The sequence below is a fragment of the Peromyscus maniculatus genome, chromosome 21 (assembly GCF_049852395.1).
Source record: "Peromyscus maniculatus bairdii isolate BWxNUB_F1_BW_parent chromosome 21, HU_Pman_BW_mat_3.1, whole genome shotgun sequence".
In the NCBI taxonomy this organism is placed as follows: Eukaryota; Metazoa; Chordata; class Mammalia; order Rodentia; family Cricetidae; genus Peromyscus; species Peromyscus maniculatus.
The window spans coordinates 30,228,049-30,249,640 of NC_134872.1; the positions used below are offsets into that span (position 1 = coordinate 30,228,049).

The window sequence follows — 21,592 nt, forward strand, 5'->3', positions numbered from 1 at the left end:
GTGTAATCATGTAAGGATATGGAAAACGTGCTGTTTCTTACTTGTATTCGTTGTAATCATTCACTTGAAAAATAGAATGTAACCACACTGTATTTTTTATAGTGCCTGAAAGATATTGCTGGGGTATGTAAACTGTAAGGGAAAGAATTAAGATAGAGTTAGATAATAGAAGGAAAACATCAAGAGTGAGAGAATAAGGAAGAATAAAGAGAGGAGAAGGAAAACATCAAGGCAGAAGGAACATTTCTGGATTGAGATAAGAGAATACAGAATACAGAAGAATAAAGAAGGAAACCATCAAGAGAGTGTGAGCATCTTTCACTTTACCCCCTCAGAGAAAAGAGTTACAGTACTCCAACTCCTTGGATTACCCTTTGAGCCCTGTGCTGTTGGAGGCTGGTCCCTCAGACAATGATGTGTGTGTGTGTGTGTGTGTGTGTGTGTGTGTGTGTGTGTGTGTGTGTGTGTGTGTTTTGAACTTTTTTTCACTGGGCGGTGGTATCTAGCAGTACTAAGCAATTACCTATGTTTTTGAACTGAGCCTTTTTTATTGAGGGGAGGAGGTACCTCTCAGTAAATGACACCTAGTCCTGTATGTATGGTCTGTTTTAGGGAGGGGATGCCTAGCAGGACCTTAAACATAGGCCTGCCTGTGGGGCTTCATCTGTAACGGAGGGGATACCTAATCTTTATTCTTCTTCTGTATTCTGATTCTGTATTCTCTTATCGCTATCCAGAAATGTCCCTTCTGTCTTGATGTTTTCCTTCTCCTCTATCTTTAGTCTTCCTTATTCTCTCATTCTTGATGTTTTCCTTATAACTCTATCTAACTCTATCTTTTTCTTTCCCTTACAGCTTACATACCTCAGCAAAATCTTTCAGGCAATATAAAAATCACAATGTGGTTAATTGTAATTTGAACCTGACACCTGTCCCTGTGTGTGTTTGGGTTTGTGTGTGTGTGTATGTGTGTGTGTGTGTGTGTGTGTGTGGTGTGTGTGTGTATTTGGGTTTGTGTGTGTGTGTGTTTATTTGGGTTTGTGTGTGTGTGTGTGTGTGTGTTTGGGTTTGTGTGTAGTTGCTTTTCCTGCTAGGTGTCCTTTCTCTACAGTCCAACTTTCTCTCTCCTGTGTCTGTCTCTCTTCTCTCATATGAGTGTGTGTCTATGTGTGTAATTTGGCTATTTTGGTTTGGGAACTAAACAGGCCCTGACATCTAGTTTTGTGTTTTATGTGTGGACTTGGCTATAGGGGAGGCTAAACTAGCTGAACCTGATCCCTATCCATATATTCGGGTGTGAGACTTTGCCTGTGCGGGGGGGGGGGGGGGGGAGTCATAACCCGACACATAGCATGTAGTCTTTTGCTTGCATGTGTGAGCGAACATTCTCTCTCTCTCTCTCTCTCTCTCTCTCTCTCTCTCTCTCTCTCTCTCTCTCTCTCTCTGTCTGGCATTGGATGTAGGGGAGGGTCTACCTAGAATAATGTGACACCTAGCCATGCATGTGTTTGTGGAGCTTTGCTTTAGGGGAACTGTTTCTGAGGATGACCTGACACACAGACATGTATGGGGGCTTGACTGTGGGGGGTTATTCCTTGCATTTCCTGACAGTTGGGGTATGATGGGTCCTTCATACATGAGGCCTAGTCATGTGTGTGTGTGTGTGTGCTGAGGGGTTGCAGTGCATGAAGTGGTACCTAGAAGGACATGAGGCTTACCCCTGTGTGGAGCTTTTGTTGTAAGGGAAGGGATACCTACTTCTATGTGTTCCTGCTTGCATATGTGTGCCTGTGTGTGGTGTGTGCTGGTTGCTTGTACTTGCACACACATGTGTTTATGTCTTTGTGTGTATGTAGTATGTTATTTCTCTTAGCAAAGAATGTTGAGCCCAGCAGAGTCTTGACCCATTCCATTGTATTTGTAGCTGCAGTGATGGGGAGGGGAATGTGTCCAGCAGGACCTGAGTCCTTGCTGTATGTGCACACTAGTGCCAGGTGTGGGGAATCATCCACTTGGGCTTACACTGAGCAGTGTGTGTTGGGAAGTAGGGTAGCATGAAGCAGGGACTTAGAGCTTAGTAGATGTGGTATTGCAGTTATGGGATGCATACAGCCGGGCTAAACCTAGAATTGTACATGGGTTTTTGGATGGGTGATGGAACACACATGAACTTCTAGGTATCAGGCCCTGTTGGCCCATATCTCACACAAACACTGCTATATATAAAGACTTGCTGCATTCCCCTTCTCTGCGTCTCAAGACCTCGATGTACTGCTTGATGTCAGGCCCTGTAGAACAGCTAACCAGTCACCCCACATTCACTGCTGCAGTCCCAACTGCACTGCCATCCAAAATGCACTGCAGGTCAGCCTCATGTTCATGCTGGGGGAAGTGCAGTACACTCTCTGACCAATCACCACAGGCTATGTCCCCTCTCCTCTCTCTTCCTTATGACATCATCATCATCACTGCTCCACTGCTATTTTAGGCACTGCTGGACACCCCACTGGTACCCTACGTAGATGCTAAGTGTCAGATCCTACTGGATCTAGACAGCTCCCAACTGCTGCTACCCAACATACACTGTTGTGTTCATAAGACAAGACAGAGCATCTACCTGCTGATCCCACAGAGAATCATCTCAGTATCAAGAGAGGCTCTCAACTACAGGCCTTACTAGCTAATCCCCCCGCCAATGCTGCTGCCAAACCCACCCATGTACTAGTTATCAGGCCCTTCTGGAAAACTCCTTCCCCTGCCACTATAACCTGAAACACACTCCTAGGTTTCAGGCCATGCTGGACACTTGCCTGAGGCCTGCATGCACCTCTATGTATCACATCCTCAGCACTCCCCAGTCCTAACCCATATATTATGCATAATAGGTCATGTCTAATAAATTTCTCTTCCCATACCTGTGTTGCTGCCCCCAAAGCACTGCTGGTTTTCAGCCATGCTGACACCCTCTGTCACTAGCTTGTAGTGTATGTTATCAGCAGAATGGCACTATTTTGGGTAATGCTTGATGCCTATTATTATGTATGCATACAATATACATGACTGAAATCTGCAGAGTGGTAATAAGTGCCTGATAGCAAGAGGCTTGTATATGTCAGTGATGGGGATGTTTAGCAGAGCCTTAAAGATTGCAGTGTTTGTTGAGCCAGTAGTGAACATTGGGGGTAAGGGTGTGTATGAAGCTTGGTCTGATAACTTGCACGTCATGTGGGATGGAGGCTGGTGTTCAAGTGAACCTGATACACAGCACTTTATATGACACTGAGGTTTAGAAAGGGGTTAATGTCCAGCATGTCCCATTTACTAGCAGCAGAGCCTGAAACAAATCACATTGTGTGGCTGAGAAGCAGTCCAGCAGAACCTGATGTCTAGCAGTGTATGTGTGTCTCCAGCAGAAGAAGGGTGTCCAGCAATGCTAATTCCCAGCAATTGTGCAAGGACTGATGGGGGAAGAAGTTCCCAGCATGGTCTAATAGCTGTCATTTAATATGTGGTAGGAGGTCAAAAAGGACCTGATACCTAGAAGTGGATGTGTGGTCACAGGGGCGGTAGTATGTCCTATGTGTTTGATGATAACACTGTATGTCAGAGGTGGGCAGTGGAAGAATGGGGTGTTAGCTTATGGGTGAACTGGTGTCCATCAAGGTCTGATCATTCATTTTGAAGTAGTTTGGCAGTGTAGGATGTGATGTCTAAGAGTGCTTGACACTTCAGAGTGTGTGTAAGGGTTAGGGCGTCAGCAGAGCCTGATACCTAGCAGTGCGGGTGGGGCAGCGGCAGGGCCATGTGTGCATTGCAGAGCCTTCAGCTAGCCTTGTAGGAGTTGTCATGGAGTACTGGAATACCCAGCAGGTCTGATATCCAACAGGTGTATGTGGGTTGATGGAATATGGTATCCAGTGGTCCCTGATACTAACATTGTAGTTTGTGGTGATGGGGTGTAATGTTCAACAGGGCCTGAACCCTAGCAGTGTTTGTGGAATTTCAGGGATGTGAGAGTATCAAGTGGAGCCCAATAACTAGCAGTGTATTTGGGTACAGTGGCAAGAGAGTGTCCTGTATGGCCTGATGAGTAGCAGTTAATGTGGGATTATGTGGGTGACATTTGGGATCCAGACCTAGGAATACACATGGTGTGTGTGTGAGGGTTTGTTCAGTGAGGCCTGATACCTAGCACACAATGTGTGGTTTGGTGGGAAGTCATATATGGCCCTATACTTAGGAATGTATTAGAGGCTGTGTGTGTGTGTGTGTGTGTGTGTGTGTGTGTGTGTGTGTGTGTGTGTGCATGCTGTGGGGGTTGTCTGACAGCTGGTAGTACGGGTGAGGTGGCATGGCTGTAGTGTCTCATGCTGCATTATACCCAGTGTTGTATGTCAGTGTAGGAGGATTCCAGGAGTGTTTGAACCAAGCAGTCACTGTGTCCTTGAAGGAGCTGGAGTGTCCATCAGGACCTGGCACCTTTCACCATAGCTCAGTTGACACTGTGGTTGGAGGCATGTCTAGCAGTGTCTAAAACTCGGCATTGTGTGTGGAATAGCAGATGGGGAGTTGAGTATCCAGGCCTAATACCTAGAAAACTATGTGGTGAGTGTGGGTGAGGGGTGTCCTTCATGTCCTTACACTGACAATGTATGTTAGGTGTTAACAGGGGAGGGGTATGCATAGCACATGTAAGTGTCTAGGTATCAGGCTCTGCTGCTTTCCCCACCTGACTGTACCATCCAATACAGTGCTGTTACCAGATCCAGATGGACAGCTCATCTCCATCCACACAACGTGAGAGGTGTCATCCCTCATCACACCACACAGCAAACACTACACCTACCTGTAGACATGCAATATACACTGCTATTCACCTTGCCCAGTTAAACTCCATATTCCCTCTGACATTGCGGATAAAATGGAACTATTTAGGCCACTAAAAACACCCCTCTACACACACCACCTACACCCCCACACTTCTAGGTACCCGTCCCCGATGGATGCTCCTCCTGTGTCACTACTGCCTACATCCAGTGCTAGGCTCCTGGTCCTGCTGGATGCACACTTAAAGCCATACTCACACTATGCATCATGTCATTCTGGCCTCCTCAGCTTCAGCCCACATATTGTGCAAGCTGTCAAGCTCTCTGGACAGGGTCCACCTTCTATTTCCATCCAAATTATGCAGTAATTTTTAGGGTATGCTGAACACAACCCTGGCTCTCCACCCCTATTCCAAAATTGTAGGTAGCGGTTCCTGATGCAAACACTCTTGTTACCAGCCATATTCACTGCTAGCTTTCAGGCCTGCATGGTATCCCTTCCCTGGCTGCTGCAACCTCACATGCACTGACAGGTATCATAGTTGTTTTTCAGGCCATGCAAAAACCCTCTGTCTCCCCCATGACTAACAATCTACATACACTGGCAGGGTTCAGGTGTTGCTGGAACTCATCTGCCTTCTCACTGACCCATGTACACTGCCCTGTATGTCCTGGTAGATCATTCCTCTCACCAATAAAGTGCTAGGTATCACAGGCCCCATCATGCTGCTGAATACACAGTGCTGGAAATCAGGCCCAGCTGAACACCTCCACTCCATTCCACACAGAATGCAATATATCAGGCCATGCTAGATACCACTGTCACTCAACATACACTGCTATTTTATCAGTCCTCATGGGGGACACCAAATCACTGCCACATATAAACTACTAGGTTTCACACTCTGATGGACACTTAACCCTGGAGGTGCTACCATGTGCACAATGCTAGGTTTCAGGTTCTACTTGTTCCCTCCCACACTTAATTCACTTCATATACTCAAGTAGGCATTAGATTCTTCATAATATTTCACCCTGCTTCCACCTGATGTGGACTGCAAGGCTGTAGCAGGGAATCATTCAGCATGGCCTATAAAATAGCAGTGGGCATTGAGTGACAATGAGGTGGAGTTTGTGTCCAGCAGGGCCTGGGAAGTGGCTCTGTAGATGGAGTGGGGGAGGGTGCTCTAATAGGGTTTGATACACATTATATGTAAGGCTTCATAGTCAGTGTCCAGCAAGGCCGGACATGGAGGAAATTACATGGGGCTGTTGGGGAGCTGGTATCAGGCTGGTTCTAATACCACTCAATGCATATGGGGAAGTATCAGGGGAGACAATGTCACGGAGTACCAACTACTAGCAAGGCTATCTGAGCACAGCAGCTTGGAGGGGACATATTTGTAAGGTCTTGACTCCTACAGTTATATGAGTTTTGGGAAAGGGTCATCCTGAACTGATACCTAGTAATCTATGTGGACTTTGATATGAGTGTGTGTGGGTAAAGAAAAATGTCAGATAAGGCCTACTATCTAAATGTACATGTGGCTTGTAGGCCGCAGGTGTCCATCAGAACCTGAAACCTAGCAGTGTTGAAGTCTGTGGTGTCTGGAGCCATGTAATCAATGTAGGGCAGCAGGAGTGTGGTGTGTTCTGCATGGGTTGACATCTAGCAGGGTGTGTGGAGCAGAGATGGGAAGTGTGGAGCAGGGATAGGCGTGTGCAACTCTAGGCTTTCTGGTTTCCAGGAGCAGCAGCATGGAACCTCACCAGCTCTAGAAAGTCCTATGTATTTCCTATCCTCAACCTCCTTCTTCTACTGGGCTGAGGTATTTGGGAGTCAAGAGCAAAGCAGACAGTCAGTGCTGGAAGTCACCCCCAACATTGGTTTGTGATCATTCAGCGTCTATCCCACATCTTCATGCAGTAATCTTGCAGGATGCACGGATGTAAAAGCGTGGTAAGAAGAACACATCTGCCCATCTTCCTGGACATTCCCTTCATGCTACCTAGCAGTGATCCTCCATCTTTTCTTAGAACAGTGATTTGTTCCCTCTGGGCTGTGACAGGGCCAGACTTTTCCTAGATGCCCTCTGTAGCCATTCTTCAGCTTCTGTATTTTCTTGACTGATGGATTAAGAGCACTTGTTTCCACATTCATCTTCTCTGTTGTTTCTGATCTTCCTCCTTATGAGGCAGAAACTTACATAGGTCTCTTCTGTACTTTTGTGTGAACGTTGCAGTGTTTGGATCTGGGTTCAGCTGTAACATTTGAGACTGTGTTCAGTTTCCTAAAGGGTTCCCTATTGTTTCCTTTTCCATACATGTCCTGCAGTGCATTGTGGACAGACCATTTTCTTTGCTTTGATTTCCTTGGGGTGCCTCTGACAAAATCACCTGACATGATGTAGGTGGGTCTGTTGATGGGGTTTGTGTTTGATTTCATGTTTCTAGACTCTGTTCCTTCCCTGTTGCACTTTCTGGATCTCTGAGGCTTTGTGGGAAGTGCTGGGACCAGAGGTGCAGGGTCTGGAGGAATCTCTTCTGCCCTCTGCTGTCTCTTCTAGGATTAGATCCAGTTGGTTGTTAGAGTTGATGTTTGGGCATAGAATTGGCATTTCTCTGGTTCTATATATGAAAAGATCTGTCACCCTAACAACAGTGACTGCTGCTGAGGAACAGGGGTGTCTGAGAGTTTATATTCCTTTGGATTTTTCTCAGCCCTCCCAAAGTGTTCTGAATGTCAATTAGGATAAATTCAGTTGGAATTCTACTTCAGAACTTCAGTATTTGTTTGTTTGTACATTGTTTCTATGCAACACCAGTGAGATACAGTACAAGTGGATGACCATCTTGTGCACCATCTCAAGTTATGGATGGCCTGGAAAAGATGGTCCCTGGACACTGCCCTTCTCAGGCAATCCAGTCTAGAGGCCATGCAGAGATGAACATTCCCTTCCCAAGACTCTGCTGAGGCATTTTCTTGATCTGCTCAGGCAGGTTTCCTGGGTCATCTGTGAGGACAAAGAAGCTTACTTGACCCTTCTACAATGTCAAACATACATAAAGCATCAAAGTGAGACAGGGATTCCACAGTGACACACCCACCGGGAGGCTTTCACAAGGGGATCCTCCTGTTGTCCCCAGTCTTGCTGAGAATTGGGGGTGGTGGTCTGTGGTTGGATGCTGGAACAGAAACCATTTCCTTGCCCTCCACACCATGTCCTCCTGAGACAGCTCCTCTAGAGCTCAGGAAATGACCTGCTGGTTTTCTTGAGAAGGGAAGTGGGATGTTCTCTCCTGCATCTTTAGCACTAGTACTGAGTGTGCATGTTCTCAGGTCAGGAATTTTCTGGCTATATGTTTCAGGATGTGACCAGACACCTGTAAGAGAAACAATATAAACCAGTGAAGAAGCTGGATGAGAGTTCCACATTTCCCAAGCGTAACACCTGCAGCCTTGGCAGATAATGGCAGGTCTACTTTTAGTGGCATTCAGGGACTAATGAGGCAGGTATAGTAGTGTCTATTATCTTCCAAATTGACTTTCCCTAGGCCAACATCATTAGGGTCCCTTTAGGGACCTCTGACTGCAGGGAATGATTTCTCATGGCTGCCCTGCTACTTTCAGGAGTCCGGCTCTAGGAACAAAGAAGGAAAAGCAGTTCTCCAGCATCATGTCTAAACACAGGCACTCTATTTCCTGCACCCCATCTCACTTACACTTGTCTACACCAGACAGGATACATACTTGGTGAAAATAGGCTTCCATGAGAGACCATGTCCAAAGAACCTGCAGATGGTAGGAGAGAAAGCATGGCAAATGAGAAATCCAGGGGTGACCATGAGCCCCCAAGTCACCCAGGTGGACAAAACTGGTCATTGTGGCTGGGTCAATGGCCCACTGGGTGGAATTTAAGCAGTGTTTCAATAAACATGCTATGTCCCAAAAAGCATCTCAAGGACTCAGATTTGTCCACTGTGAGGTGGAAACCCGAGCACAGCTTTGGGATGATGTGTGTGAAGGTCCTGCTACAAGTAGCTGATACTGATTGCATCTGCTCCTGCTCCATCCAGCAGACAGGCAGTGAAGTGGGGAGGTGATATATATGGGGGCCTGGTCCTCAGCTGACTTCTCTTCTCTCAGGTAAAAGGCTAAAGGTAGCAACATGCCTCCCTAAGTAGCAGGGACACACAAAATCCCCATCAGATCCAATGCAATTCTCAGCACAAGAAGAAATAAACTTCACACCTGTTCATACTGAGATTTGCCACCTTAGAGATATCACCTTGGTCTGGAGCCACAGTTATTCTCTTGGGCTGTAGTCCTGGGATTCACTAGCCTGCCTCCAGCACCCAAGTCTCCCTTCCCAGGCCTTAGCTTCAGGAAGTGCATAAGGACTGAAACATCCCACTGATGCAGAACAGCTGTGGCCACATAAGCAACAAGCTCAGTGTTTCTGGACTGGTTTTCCTTGCAAGGCTGTGTGCACCCTTGTGCTCATGGTTCTTCAGCCCATTACAGTCTAAGTAGCTGGCCAGTGGGAGAAGCTAGTCTTCCTATATAGGTTTAAGAAGATATTTACCCTCTTCTCCACAGACTGCTCCTCCATAATGGTTTGGGGACAGAGCATCACAGGGAAGGGATGTTCTACTTGCCCCAAGTTATCCCAAGATCCCTCTGAATACATGCATTTGTTATCTCTCCCTATACCTTAGGTCCTCTGCATCATGACCACTTTACCTGGAATTGAAAAATGCCAGCTTTGGCAGTCTCATGCTTATTGTCTATAGACCAGTGTCAAGGCTAGACCAGATCTCAGAAAGTTCTCTCCTACAACAGGACCAAACTTAGTGGTCTCAGTGCTGCTCTTAGCCATGTGAGACCTGCCGATGATCCCTGGCATTCAGTCCCTTCTGAGTGTCCACCCCCCACCCCCCGAGACAGGGTTTCTCTATGTAGTTTTGGTGCCTGTGCTGAATCTCGCTTTGTAGACCAGGCTGGCCTCTATCTCACAGAGATCTGCCTGGCTCTGCCTCCTGAGTCCTGGGATTAAAGGCGTGTACCACCACTGAAGTCTCTGAGTGTCCATTCTTAATGGCTGAAAGTAGTGATCTGCCTGGAGGTCCTCCACAGCACCACCAAAGACAACTTTCACAGGAGGATGCCCGAGCAGACAGCCTGGCTGAATGCCCCAATTCTATGGCCAACAAGGCTCTGTCTAGGTCTGACCTGTGATACGGGATCAGAATAAAATGTAGTTCCAAGACTGCTGCCTAAGTCATGTGCCCACTGTGCCCCAGGACAGGCCAGCAAAACCCACCTTCCAAAGTGGAGCAACATCCCAGCATTTCATCCACACTGATACCCATTTCCTTCCAGCCTGCTGTCACTTTCCTGTTAGGAGACAAATATGGACCAGATAAACACCCCACAGTAAGGGTCCTTCACCAGCAGCGAGACTGAACCAGCATGCAGTGGGGCTGTGTCTCCTGTGATGAGAGGGACAAAGGGACATAGGCAGGCTGCAAACTCAACAGCAGGGAGGGGAGGAGGGGGAGGAGGAGATTCACCTCTGCCCCAGTGTGAGGAAACATCTCCCTTGGACCTGACCTTGAAGGGGAGACAGATGAATGAGTATTGCTGTAGTATGTCCTTGAAGACTGGCCCTAGGGGTTTCTAATTCATGGGCACCTTTGTGTGGGGTTTTGGCATAAGGCTCCACTCTGAAAAAGATGCTATGGAAGGCCAGCCCTGGGACATATCCCTTGTTAACTATGGGTTCCTGTGGTAAAGCCTGTGGTAGATGGCTTACCTCCTCCTGTGCTGGACTTCTTGGCTGGGTAAGTGGACACACCGCCATCTGGACTTCTGCAGGGCTCCCACTTTGGCTGTCTCAGTCACACCAAGAAAATTCCTACCCAATGTCTGAACCTGCAAAGAGGCTTATCACTTCAAAAGATAATGATGACATGGAAGGCATGGTCTTAAGATCTTTGAAACATATAATATGTAGTCTTGACTCTCATATCCTCCTGGACCATCCATTTTCAAGTGGCTCCTCTCCTCTTCCTCTTTCTTGGCCTTTGGTGTTTCTTCCCTGAAACCTTCGATCCCCTCTAATTCTTTCCTCCTTTAGCCAACTCATTCTGGTTGCCTCTGCAACCTCTGCTTCTCATGCTCTGCTGTCCACCTTCACCTAAACCATTTCCTGTTACTGGTGGTGCTGCTGTGGGACTGTTCCTTTGGAAACCAGATTTGCTAATCTGCATACCTATAATTATCCTGTGTTGGTTGCAATGCACATTAGAAAATATTTGGATTAAGAAACACAGAAGGGTATCCTGGGCACCCCATGTTGCTGCATGAGTGTACCTGCACTGCTCTCCACTTCCAGTGGTGCCACTTCCTTCTCAGAAACATGGTGTCTCCGTGAGGTTGGCAGGCAGCAGCACAGGAGTCTCACCCAGTTCCCAATTCTCTTCTTAACCCTTTTCCAGCCTTGAGATAGACCGCTGGCAGATGGTGTAGTTTTACCTTCAGGAGGGACAGCTTCAAAGTTGCTTTTGAACGTTGCCTGAAGGGAAGACCTCTGGGTTCCATGGGTGGCAGTGGTGGTCACACCCTGAGGTGCCTCCTTGTACTTCTTTACAGATGGTTTCTTCTGAGTGTATGAGCAATTCTTTAGGGTGTTCATTTCCTGGGGTGCCTCCCAGGACAAATACTGTGCAGAAGAAATGCCCTCAGAGAATGCACATCTTGAGGACAGTCCCTTGCAATTCAAGCTACCTACTGTTAAAGTGCTCATGAGGTGAGTAACCTCAGGAGAATACTTGGGGACTGAGTGGGGAGGGTTATCCCCCTTCTGCTGGAAGCACAGGGTGGTAGGCATGCTCAGCCTTCTGCTCCCCTTCTTCCATGATCTCTTCTCATCCTGCATCAGGTGTTTATCCAGCAAGGCAAAGGTGTGAAGGGAAGGCTCACTCAGTCTCCTCTGAGGAGGAAGGGAAGTGAAAGCATCTACTGGTGACATGGCAACACAGGCCTGCATAGGCTTCACAGCATAGTTAGTGTGGTCCTGGGCTGACTCGTGTTTTAAAATTAGGTACGTGGCCATGATGTTATTGAATTTTTTCTCACGTATACAATCACTAATATCCTTGGGATCGTAGCCCATGCCCCACATAGCCACCACAAGGCTGGGGTTTGGGATGGTACTGTATGTCTCTGAGGATAGTGGGAGTTGCCAAAATTCTTCTCTGTCCTTGAACCACTGGTGCTGCATAATGTCACTTATATTGGGTCTCTGCTCAGGCATCATAGTGAATAACTGCACAATGAGGTTTACAATGTTTTGAGAAAGTGTGGAAGGAAGGTAGTAGCAGGGATTCAGCATCTCCTCCTTCATGTCTGAATAGGTCCTTGCTTTGAATGGGAAGGATGCTGTCACCATTGTATATAACACCACTCCCAGGCTCCAGATGTCCACCGCTCTTGCATCATACTCTGTGTCAGTGAAGAGTTCTGGAGCACAATATTCAAGCGTGCCACAGAATCCCTTGGACCTCTGCCCAGAGGTGACTCTGATGGCCAGGCCAAAGTCACACAGCTTGATGTTTCCTTTGCCATCCAGCAGGATGTTATCTAGTTTGATGTCCCTGTGTGCAATGCCATTCTTATGGCAGTAGTGAACAGCACACACAATCTGAGTGAAGATGTGCTGGGCCTGCTCCTCCTGCAGACAGCCCACTTTCTCAATATGGCTCACCAGATCTCCCCGAGAAGCATGCTCCATCACCATATAGATATGCTCTTCGGTGTTGATGATGTGGAACACCTTGATGATGTTTGGGTGGTCCAGCATCTTCACAATGTCGATTTCAGTTTTGTTGATGTGGTCATTATTCTCTCCATTTTCCAGGATCTTGATGGCAACCTGCACCTCTGTGTGGAGGTGGCAGGCCAGCTTCACCTCAGCAAAGGTCCCTTTGCCAAGGGTCCTGAGTATGATGTAATGATCTGTAAGGTTCTCCTCTTGAGAGGTGCTGGCCTTCAGGTCCAGCTGCATTGACACCTCCTCTCTGGTCTTGCTATTATGTCTCTTGATGGTTTCCATGGCAACACCAACTGAACTAAATCAGATTAAAACAATGAGAAGTAGGCCTAAAGGAAGGGTTTATAGCTTTCGATTTCTACATGGAGAAGTGTCAGGGATGTGAAGCAACCCTACAATGAACTTCTGGGTCACAGAAAAATGAATAAACTAAACTCCCCAAAATCACCTTGTAAACATTCTGAAGATTAGAACTGAACCTAAGGAATTGAACAATGATGAACATGCCAAAGGCATAAAGGCTTGATTATTGAAAAGGAAGAACAAAACAGATACCTTACCAAAAGTCATCAAATATAAGAGACAGTGTAAATCTATAGGCATGCGATGGTGCTGTTATAGCGAAAATCTAAAGAATCAATTGGAAGTGTTTTTTTTTTTTTTTTTTTGTCAATCAACAAGTGGTTTTATTTTGATATGGAGATGATGTACCTATTCTGTCAACATTTTTGAGGATAAAATGTGTCAAATCTATGCAAACCAAACCATTTCATATGCAGTCTTAGGAATAAATTTTGCTTCCTTGTTCACCACTGAGTTCCCAATAACTGAAACGATGGAAATCATATAATCATGAACACGTGGGATACTTTCTTAATGAAACAATAGACTACAGATAGTAACATGGAATCAATATTTCTGGAGAAAAAACTAAATCAGAGGGACTAGAAAGAAGCATGAAGCACAGTTTAGCAGATGCTGTCTTGTGCTGAGGGAAAGGAATACAGAAGGATAAGGAAACAAAGAATGTATTTCAGATAGAACAGGACTAATGAACACATGAACTCACGGTTAAGATACTTTTTTATGAAATTATAGACTACCAATAGTAACGTGGAATCAATGTTCTTGGAGAAATAACTAAATCAGAGGGACTAGAAAAAATAAGGAAGCATACTTTAGCAGATTATGCTGAGGGTCAGGAATGCAATTTTCAAAAAAGAATTTCCATTACCACATTTTAAAGTAATCCTCTACCAGTCTATTCCATCATATTTACATATTTTTCCTGTTCCCAAATTGTATATTTTACTCTGAGATAATTTGGTGAATATGATGATATTATGTTTGTTAATGCTATACTGAAAAGTGGTCTCTAAATAATGAGGAATATCATTCTTCATTAGTTAATAGTCATTTGCTTTACTCTAACTCAATTCATGAAACATTTCTTAGAAATCAATGATATTAATCATATATTTAAAACCATATGTACATTATAACTTATTTTTAATTTAATTTTTAATATTTTTGATAATTTCAAACATGATTATTCAAGTTATATTATTTTCTTTTACTTTATTTTTTTCGGATCTGACAATGTTTCTGTAAGGGCAACTATAACAAGTAGGTTTTCTGATAACATGATAAGTATGAAGGCAATATCCCAAACTTTTCTCTGTTCTCTGTGTAGAGATATATCAAAAAGGCTATTTAGGAGTCAATAATGTCAACACTTTGCTCACTTCAATTACTCAAGTTTCCTAGTACTTTTATCTGTATTTTTTAATAGTGAAGATAATTTTTTATTCTCTCAAATATTACAATCTGACCATAATTTTCCCTCTCTTACCTTCCCCAGACTCTCCTCCCCTCTTCTCCAGTTCTACTCTCCCCCTATCTCCCCTCAGAAAAGGGCAGGCTTCCCAGGGACATCAACCAAACATGGTATATAATATACTATTATAGGCCAGGCATTTATTGTCACATCAAGGCTGGACAAGACAACTCAGTAAGAGTAAAAGGGTCCCATAAGTAGGCAAAAGAGTCATTGATTAACCCACTCCTACTGCTAGGAACCCCACAATAACATCAAAGTAGTCAGCCAAAACATAAATGCAGAGGATGTGGGTCAAACCCCTACAGGCTCCCTGATCTCTGTGAGCCCCCTGAGTCACAGTCAATTGATTCTGTGGGCTGTGTTCCCATGCTGTCCCTGACGCCTCTGGTTCCTCTGATCCTTCATTTGGAAGTATTTTTGAAAACCTATACTGGTATGAACTGTAAAACTGCAGCAAATGGCCAAATTTATAAACATGTGTAAACTACCAAAACTGAAAGAAAATATATAAAACTCTAACTAGATCATTAATGAGAAACATAATTAAATATTCATTGAAAAAATCTCAAGAAAACAGCTTTTGTCCAGTGACATGATCGGGTTCCATCTCGCTGCATAGCTGGAAAAGGGCCCCATGGAAACCCCCAAAGCTAACATCTACTGCCACGACTATTGTTTATATGCAACCTTATTGTTATGCCCTATTGCTGAAGACAACACCCATGTATGCCAGCCAACATGGAGAAGTTGAACTGGTGCATAACTAGAAGATTCATCACCAATTCATGATTGACATTCATGATACTGGAAGGTATTCTGCATTCTACTGAAGGAGAAATATAATCAACAATATCACTCAGCTACAAAACCCTAGGACAAATGCGACCCATTTGCAAAATGGATTAATATAATAGTGGCACAAATCTATGGCAGTAACCAGTTACTTTCTGATTGGATTTAAGGCCCACTTCAGGAATGGAAGCCATACCTGATACTGCTAAGGTGACTATAAAACTAAGATAGATCATGGCCTAGGCAAAAACCAGATACTATTATTCTGCTAAAGGAACCCAGTGATAAAATGACTCTTGATGACATACTGCTGTATCTAAAGATTAAAGTCTCAAACAGCCTCCACCAGTGAAACCCCTTTTTTAAGGAAATGGAATACAGAGACTCACAACAAGAGAGAGTGTGAGACTTTGTAATTGCAGTCCTAAACGGGATTGCTTCATGAAAACCTTGTCTCAAGGTTCAGGGAGCTTTTTGGAAAAGGAAGCAGAAAGATAAGGAAACAAACCATCAAAAAACCAGTGTATTTCAAATATAACAGGACTGATGAACACAGGAACTCACAGAGACGGTAGCAATACACACAAGTATTCAAAGGTTCAAGCCAGATGGGGGTTCTAGTATTGAAAAGGAAAGGTGGAAACAGGGTTCCATCCCTAACCAAGGAGACATCTGCAGTTTTTTCCTGCTGGCAAAGAAAGAATCACTTTTCTCCAGTAGAATCTTACTGAGCATCTTAACCACTCCTCTGGGTAGAACCCATGCCCTGGAACCATTGGCAAATACTAAATGAACTCAATAGAATTTTGGCACACTACTGGGCTCATTTTCTTTTCTTCAGGCCTTTTATTTTATAGGCCTTTATTGCTTACTTTGTTTTTTGTTTTTGTTCTTTTTGTTTTATTTTTTTAAATAGATAAAAGATAGACTATAATGCAAGATGGGTAGAGAGGTGAGGAGCGTCTGGGAGGAATTGAGCAAAGGGAAGATGATCAAAATACATTGTATAAAAGATTTCAATGATGAAATGACAAAGAAATAAAAGACTAATGTGAATGTATTTAGTTTTGAATTCTACCCAACTTTAAAAAAGAATTAATGCTAATATTCCTCCAGCTATTCAATAAGAAGGGAAGAGACACTTGGCAACATGTTCTACAATGTCTACAGGAGCCTACTACCAGACCTGATGACCTGGGCTTCCTCCCTCGATCCCACATGTTGGAAAAAGAGCATTGACTTCCACAAGTTTTACTCCTACTTCCTTATGTGTGTGTTGTAGCTGTAGTTTTCCTGTGTCCCAGCCTGCTGACAGTCGGGACAAATCTCTCCCAATCACATCTCCCAAGTAAACACACAGAGACTTATATTACTTATAAACTGTATGGCTGTGGCAGGCTTCTTGCTATCTGTTTTTATATCTTAAATTAACCCATTTCTGTAAATCTATACCTACGTGGCTTGTGGCTTATCAGTATCTTACATTGTGTTTCTCCTCGTGTGGGCTGGCAGCGTCTCCCTGCCTCAGCTTTCCACTTCCCAGAATTCTCCTTCCTCCTTGTCCCGCCTATACTTCCTGCCTGGCTACTGGCCAATCAGTGTTTTATTTATCAATCAATCATCCATCCACAGCAGTATGTTGTGACACAGACAGAAAAATACACACACAGCAAAATAAATAAATAGAACAAAATAACCCTAAATGTAAAATAAAGAAATTATAAGCCAATAGTTTATGTGCCTAGATATAACAATCCTTAGTGAAAGTACTTGAAGCTTTCCAGTAAGTTCAACAACACATTAAAAAAGGCCATGTTCATGCTCAAGACGAGTTCATCACTGAAGAACAAACAGACAATTCTAATATAAAATTTGACAAATAGAACCATCCCCTGCTGCATCAGCAACCACAGGCCCCACCTGTGCCTGAATGCTGGAAGAGGTGAGTGTCTGAGCTCCTGGCTGGACAGCCTTGCTCTCTCTATCCTAGCTCATGGGGGGTGGGGCGGGGCGCACATCCTATGCCCCTCCCCAACCCATTGCATCCCCAGCTACCTGGTGGCAGCATAGGCCCATCCACAAACCATCCCCTGCTGCATCCGCTGTCACTGGAGCCACAGGCCCTACCTGCACCTATAGGAGAAAGAGGTGAGTGTCTGAGCACCTGGCTGGACAGCTCTGCTCTCTAGGTCCCAGCTTCTGGGGAAATGTCCTGTACCCCTCTTCCACCCACTGCTTGATGGAAAAATCTATCAAGAACATGACTCCATTCTGAACATTTATGCCCCAAATACAAGGGCACCCACATTTGTAAAAGAAACATTACTAAAGCTCAAATCACATATCAAATCCCACACACTAATAGTGAGAGACTTTAACACCCCACACTCACCACTGGATAAGTCTGCCAGACTGAATGAAACTTAACAGAGAAATAAGGGAAATAACAGATGTTATGACTCAAATGGACTAAACAGACATCTAGAGAATATTTCACCCAAACACAAAAGAATATATGTTCTTCTCAGCACCTCATGGAACCTTCTCTAAAACTGACCAAATACTCAGTAACAAAGGAACCCTCAACAGATACAAAAATTGGAATAACCCCTGGTATCTTAATTGAATCACCATGGCTTAAAGTAAGAATTCAACAACAACACAAATTGCAGAAAGCCTGCAAACTCATAGAAATTGAATAATGCTAAACTGAATCACCACTGGGTAAAGGAAGAAACAAAGAAATTAAAGACTTCCTAGAATTCAATGAAAATGAATGCACAACATACCCAAATTTATGGGATAATATGATAGCAGTGCTAAGAGGAAAGTTCACAACACTAAATGCCTACACAAAGAACATGGAGAAATCTCACACTAGCGACTTAACAGTATACCTGAAAAATTCTAGAACAAAAAGAGGCAAACTCACCCAGGAGGAAGAGATGCCAGGAAATATTCAAACTGAGGGCTGAACTCAATAAAATAGAAACAAAGAGAACAATTCAAAGATTCAGTGAAATACAGAGTTGGTTCTTCAAGAAAATCAACAAGATAGACAAACCCTTATCCAAACTAACCAAAAGGCAGAGAGAGAATATCTAAATTAACAAAATCAGAAATGAAAAGGGGGATATAACAACAGACACTGAGGAAATCCAGAGAATCTTCAGGTCATCAAGACCAGATAAACAATTTAAATAGACCTACAACCCCTAAGGAAATAGAAGCAGTAATCAAAAGTCTCCCACAAAAAAAAAGAAAAAAAAAAAAAGCCCAGGGCCAGATGGTTTCAGTGCAAAATTCTACCAGAAGAGCTAATACCAATACTCCTCAAAGTGTTCCACACAATAGAAACAGAAGGAAAAATCCCAAACAGTTTTTTTTTTTCAAGACAGGGTTTCTCTGTGTAGTTTTGGTGCCTGTCCTAGATCTTGCTCTGTAGACCAGGCTGGTTTCAAACTCGCAGAGATCCACCTGGCTCTGCCTCCTGAGTGCTGGGATTAAAGGCATGTGCCACTGCCGCCCGGCCTCAAACTGGTTTTGAAAGGGTACAGATGCCCTGAAACCCAAACCACACAAAGATGCAACAAAGAAGAGGATTATAGATAGACCAGTCTCCCTCATGAACCCTGATGCAAAAATATTCAAGGAAATACTGGCAAACTGAATCCAAGAACACATCAAAAAATCACCCACCATGATCAAGTAGGCTTTATCCCAGAGATGCAGGGATGATTCAACATAAAAAAAATCTTTCAATGTAATCCTGAGTGAGGTAACCCAGACCCAGAAAGACAAACATGGTATGTACTCACTCATAAGTGTATATTAGATGCAAAGCAAAGGATAACCAGACTACAATCCACAACTCCAGAGAAGCTAGGTAAAAAGGAGGACCCTAAGAGAGACACGAATGGAGGGCCCCAGGGAGAGAAAACAGTTAAGATCTCCTGGGTAAACTGGGAGGGAAATTAGGAGGAAGGGGATGGAGGATGGGAACATGAGGCATCCAGATGGACGAGTTGGGGGAGGGACAGAGAGGGAGAGTAAAGAAAGAGTTACCTTTACAGAGGGAACCATTATGGGATAAGGGAGAAATCTGGTGCTAGGGAAATTCCCAGGAATCCACAAGGATGACCCCAGCTAAGACTCCTAGCAATAGTGAAGGGGGTGCCTAAATTGGCCTTCCCCTGTACTCAGGTTGGTGACTACCCTAACTATCATCATAGAACCTATATCCATTAACTGATGGAAGCAGATGCAGAAATCCATAGCCAAGTACTGGACTGATCTAGAGATCAGTTGAAGAGAGGGAGGAGGGATTATATGAGCAAGGGGGGGGTCCTCAAGATCTTGATGGGGAAAATCACAGAGACAGCTGACTGGAGCTACTGGGGACCGAACTAGGTCCTCTGAATGTGGGTGACAGTTGTTTGGCTTGATCTGTTGATGGGGCCCCTGGCTCTGGGACCGGGACTTATCCCAGATGCCTGAACTGGCTATTTGGAACCCATTCCCTATGGTGGGATACCTTGCTCAGCAGTGATGCAGCGGGGAGGGACTTTGTCTTGCCTAAACTTGGTATGCCAGACTTTGTTGACTCCCCCAAAGGAGGCCTTACCCCCTCTCAGAAGCGCATGGGTGTAGGATGGGGGAGAGTTGGGGGGAGATGGGAGAAGGGGAGGGAGGGGAAACTGGGGTTGGTATGTAAAATGAAAACAAATTTAAATAAAAAAATTGACAAATAAAACATATGAAGAGGAGACAGGCAAAAAGCCCATAGCTCCAAGAATAAATTTTAATCTTTTGATGGAAAACAGTTGCAAATGAATAAGACTATGTGATGTGTGACATGTCATTCTCCAAAGGTAAATTTTTAAGGAACATAAGACAAGCCAGTAAGGACATGGAATGGGACAGTGGTCTCCATGGGATGGTCCACAGTGCCCTGGGAAGGAGCCTGGATGTCTCAGCCACCACAGACTCTTCAGACTAAAAAGTGATGCACAGAATCCAAGGTGGTTCCGAATCCAGGCTTGGGCTCCTGATTAGCCACCCAGTAGGAACAAGATCTGGTGGCCTTATCTGCACTCCAAAGTGGTTTTGACAAAGAGAACAGTGTGGGTCCCATGAAAGAGTAATAGTCCCGGGAGACAGCTGCCAATCAAGCTGTACCTGGTGTTGCTTCAGTAGATCAGGAATCCGTTTCCAAATTCGCGGCTTAATGCACGGTCTGTGCACACTGCCTCTGCCACTGGTGTCCTTGTTGTGAAAGCTCTGCCTTCAACATCACAAGACTGGCACCAACTGTCTCTTAGCCACCCAACTCGTGCTGTGCATCCTGATCTGTGACCTGATTGGTGACAACGTACAGAACTGAGCCAATCAGATTGGGTAGCCAATCAGGACTCTCATTGGTCAGGTTGAAGTCATGTGACTGGTGTCTGCCCTATAGTGATTTGTCGCTCACCTGGACTGCAGGTTGGGGTCCTGTGAGAGCAGGGTTAGAAGAAGTCTTTGCTTGTTCTGTGCCTTTTGTGCAGGGACACCCCAGCTCGTCCGCATCTCCCCACGCCTCATCCCCTCAACGGTCTCCTTCCAGTTGTGAAAATAAACTTGGTTTCTGAAGGTCAGATTGGGGTTTGGTCTCTGTTTCTAGTCTGTCCTGAGTGAAAGGTTCATCAGTCAATATATGTGAACAATTGACATGTGACCATGCCTAAATGGAGCATCAATAGGTGCTCAGGAATTCCTGTCTTCAAAGAACTAAGAGTCTGAAACAAAAATCCAGGCTCTCTGAAGAATGCAGTATCCATGTCTTGAGTTCGTGCAAACCTTTTCCCCGTAAGAGTCCCCTGTCTTCCTTAATGCCAGTGCTGAGGTCTATGTTAAAACCTTTACTTTGTAAACTCAAAAGTTGCATCATTAACTAGCCATGGCTTGTCATGTCTATACTTGTTATCAATAGCCTAAAATTAAAACAATACAAAACATTACCAAACCAATCTATTCTTTTCCTCACCGATTTCCCCATTCCTTGTACTGCTTTTGTGATGGGTCATTTTAATCCAGAAATTTCTATTTCTCAGTTGTAGCAACTTCCAAAAGTTATTCCATTTGTGTGTTTTCTTGTACTTTGGGAAAACACTGTCAATCACTTGGCGAACTAGTCCTCAAATTCCCAGATGCAGTTTTTACATTTCCTCAGCATCCCTGCCCAACCTGAATTAGGTCCTTTAAGGGCTGTTGTTCTCATGCATGTTTTTTAAAAATCTTTTTCTGAGCCTCTAGGAATA

General features: G+C 44.5%; 1 protein-coding gene across 1 annotated transcript; it reads right to left on the reverse strand.

Moving 5' to 3' along the window:
* Positions 1–6,595: 6,595 nt before the first annotated feature.
* LOC102903588 (sperm motility kinase X-like) lies at positions 6,596–20,616 on the reverse strand. The gene is made up of 5 exons (XM_076557242.1): positions 20,472–20,616; positions 10,643–12,959; positions 10,151–10,224; positions 8,578–8,619; positions 6,596–8,210 (listed from the first exon to the last, which is right to left on the reverse strand). The coding sequence occupies exon 2, from the start codon at positions 12,941–12,943 to the stop codon at positions 11,150–11,152; it is 1,794 nt and encodes a 597-aa protein (XP_076413357.1). The 5' UTR covers positions 12,944–12,959; positions 20,472–20,616; the 3' UTR covers positions 6,596–8,210; positions 8,578–8,619; positions 10,151–10,224; positions 10,643–11,149.
* Positions 20,617–21,592: the final 976 nt, after the last annotated feature.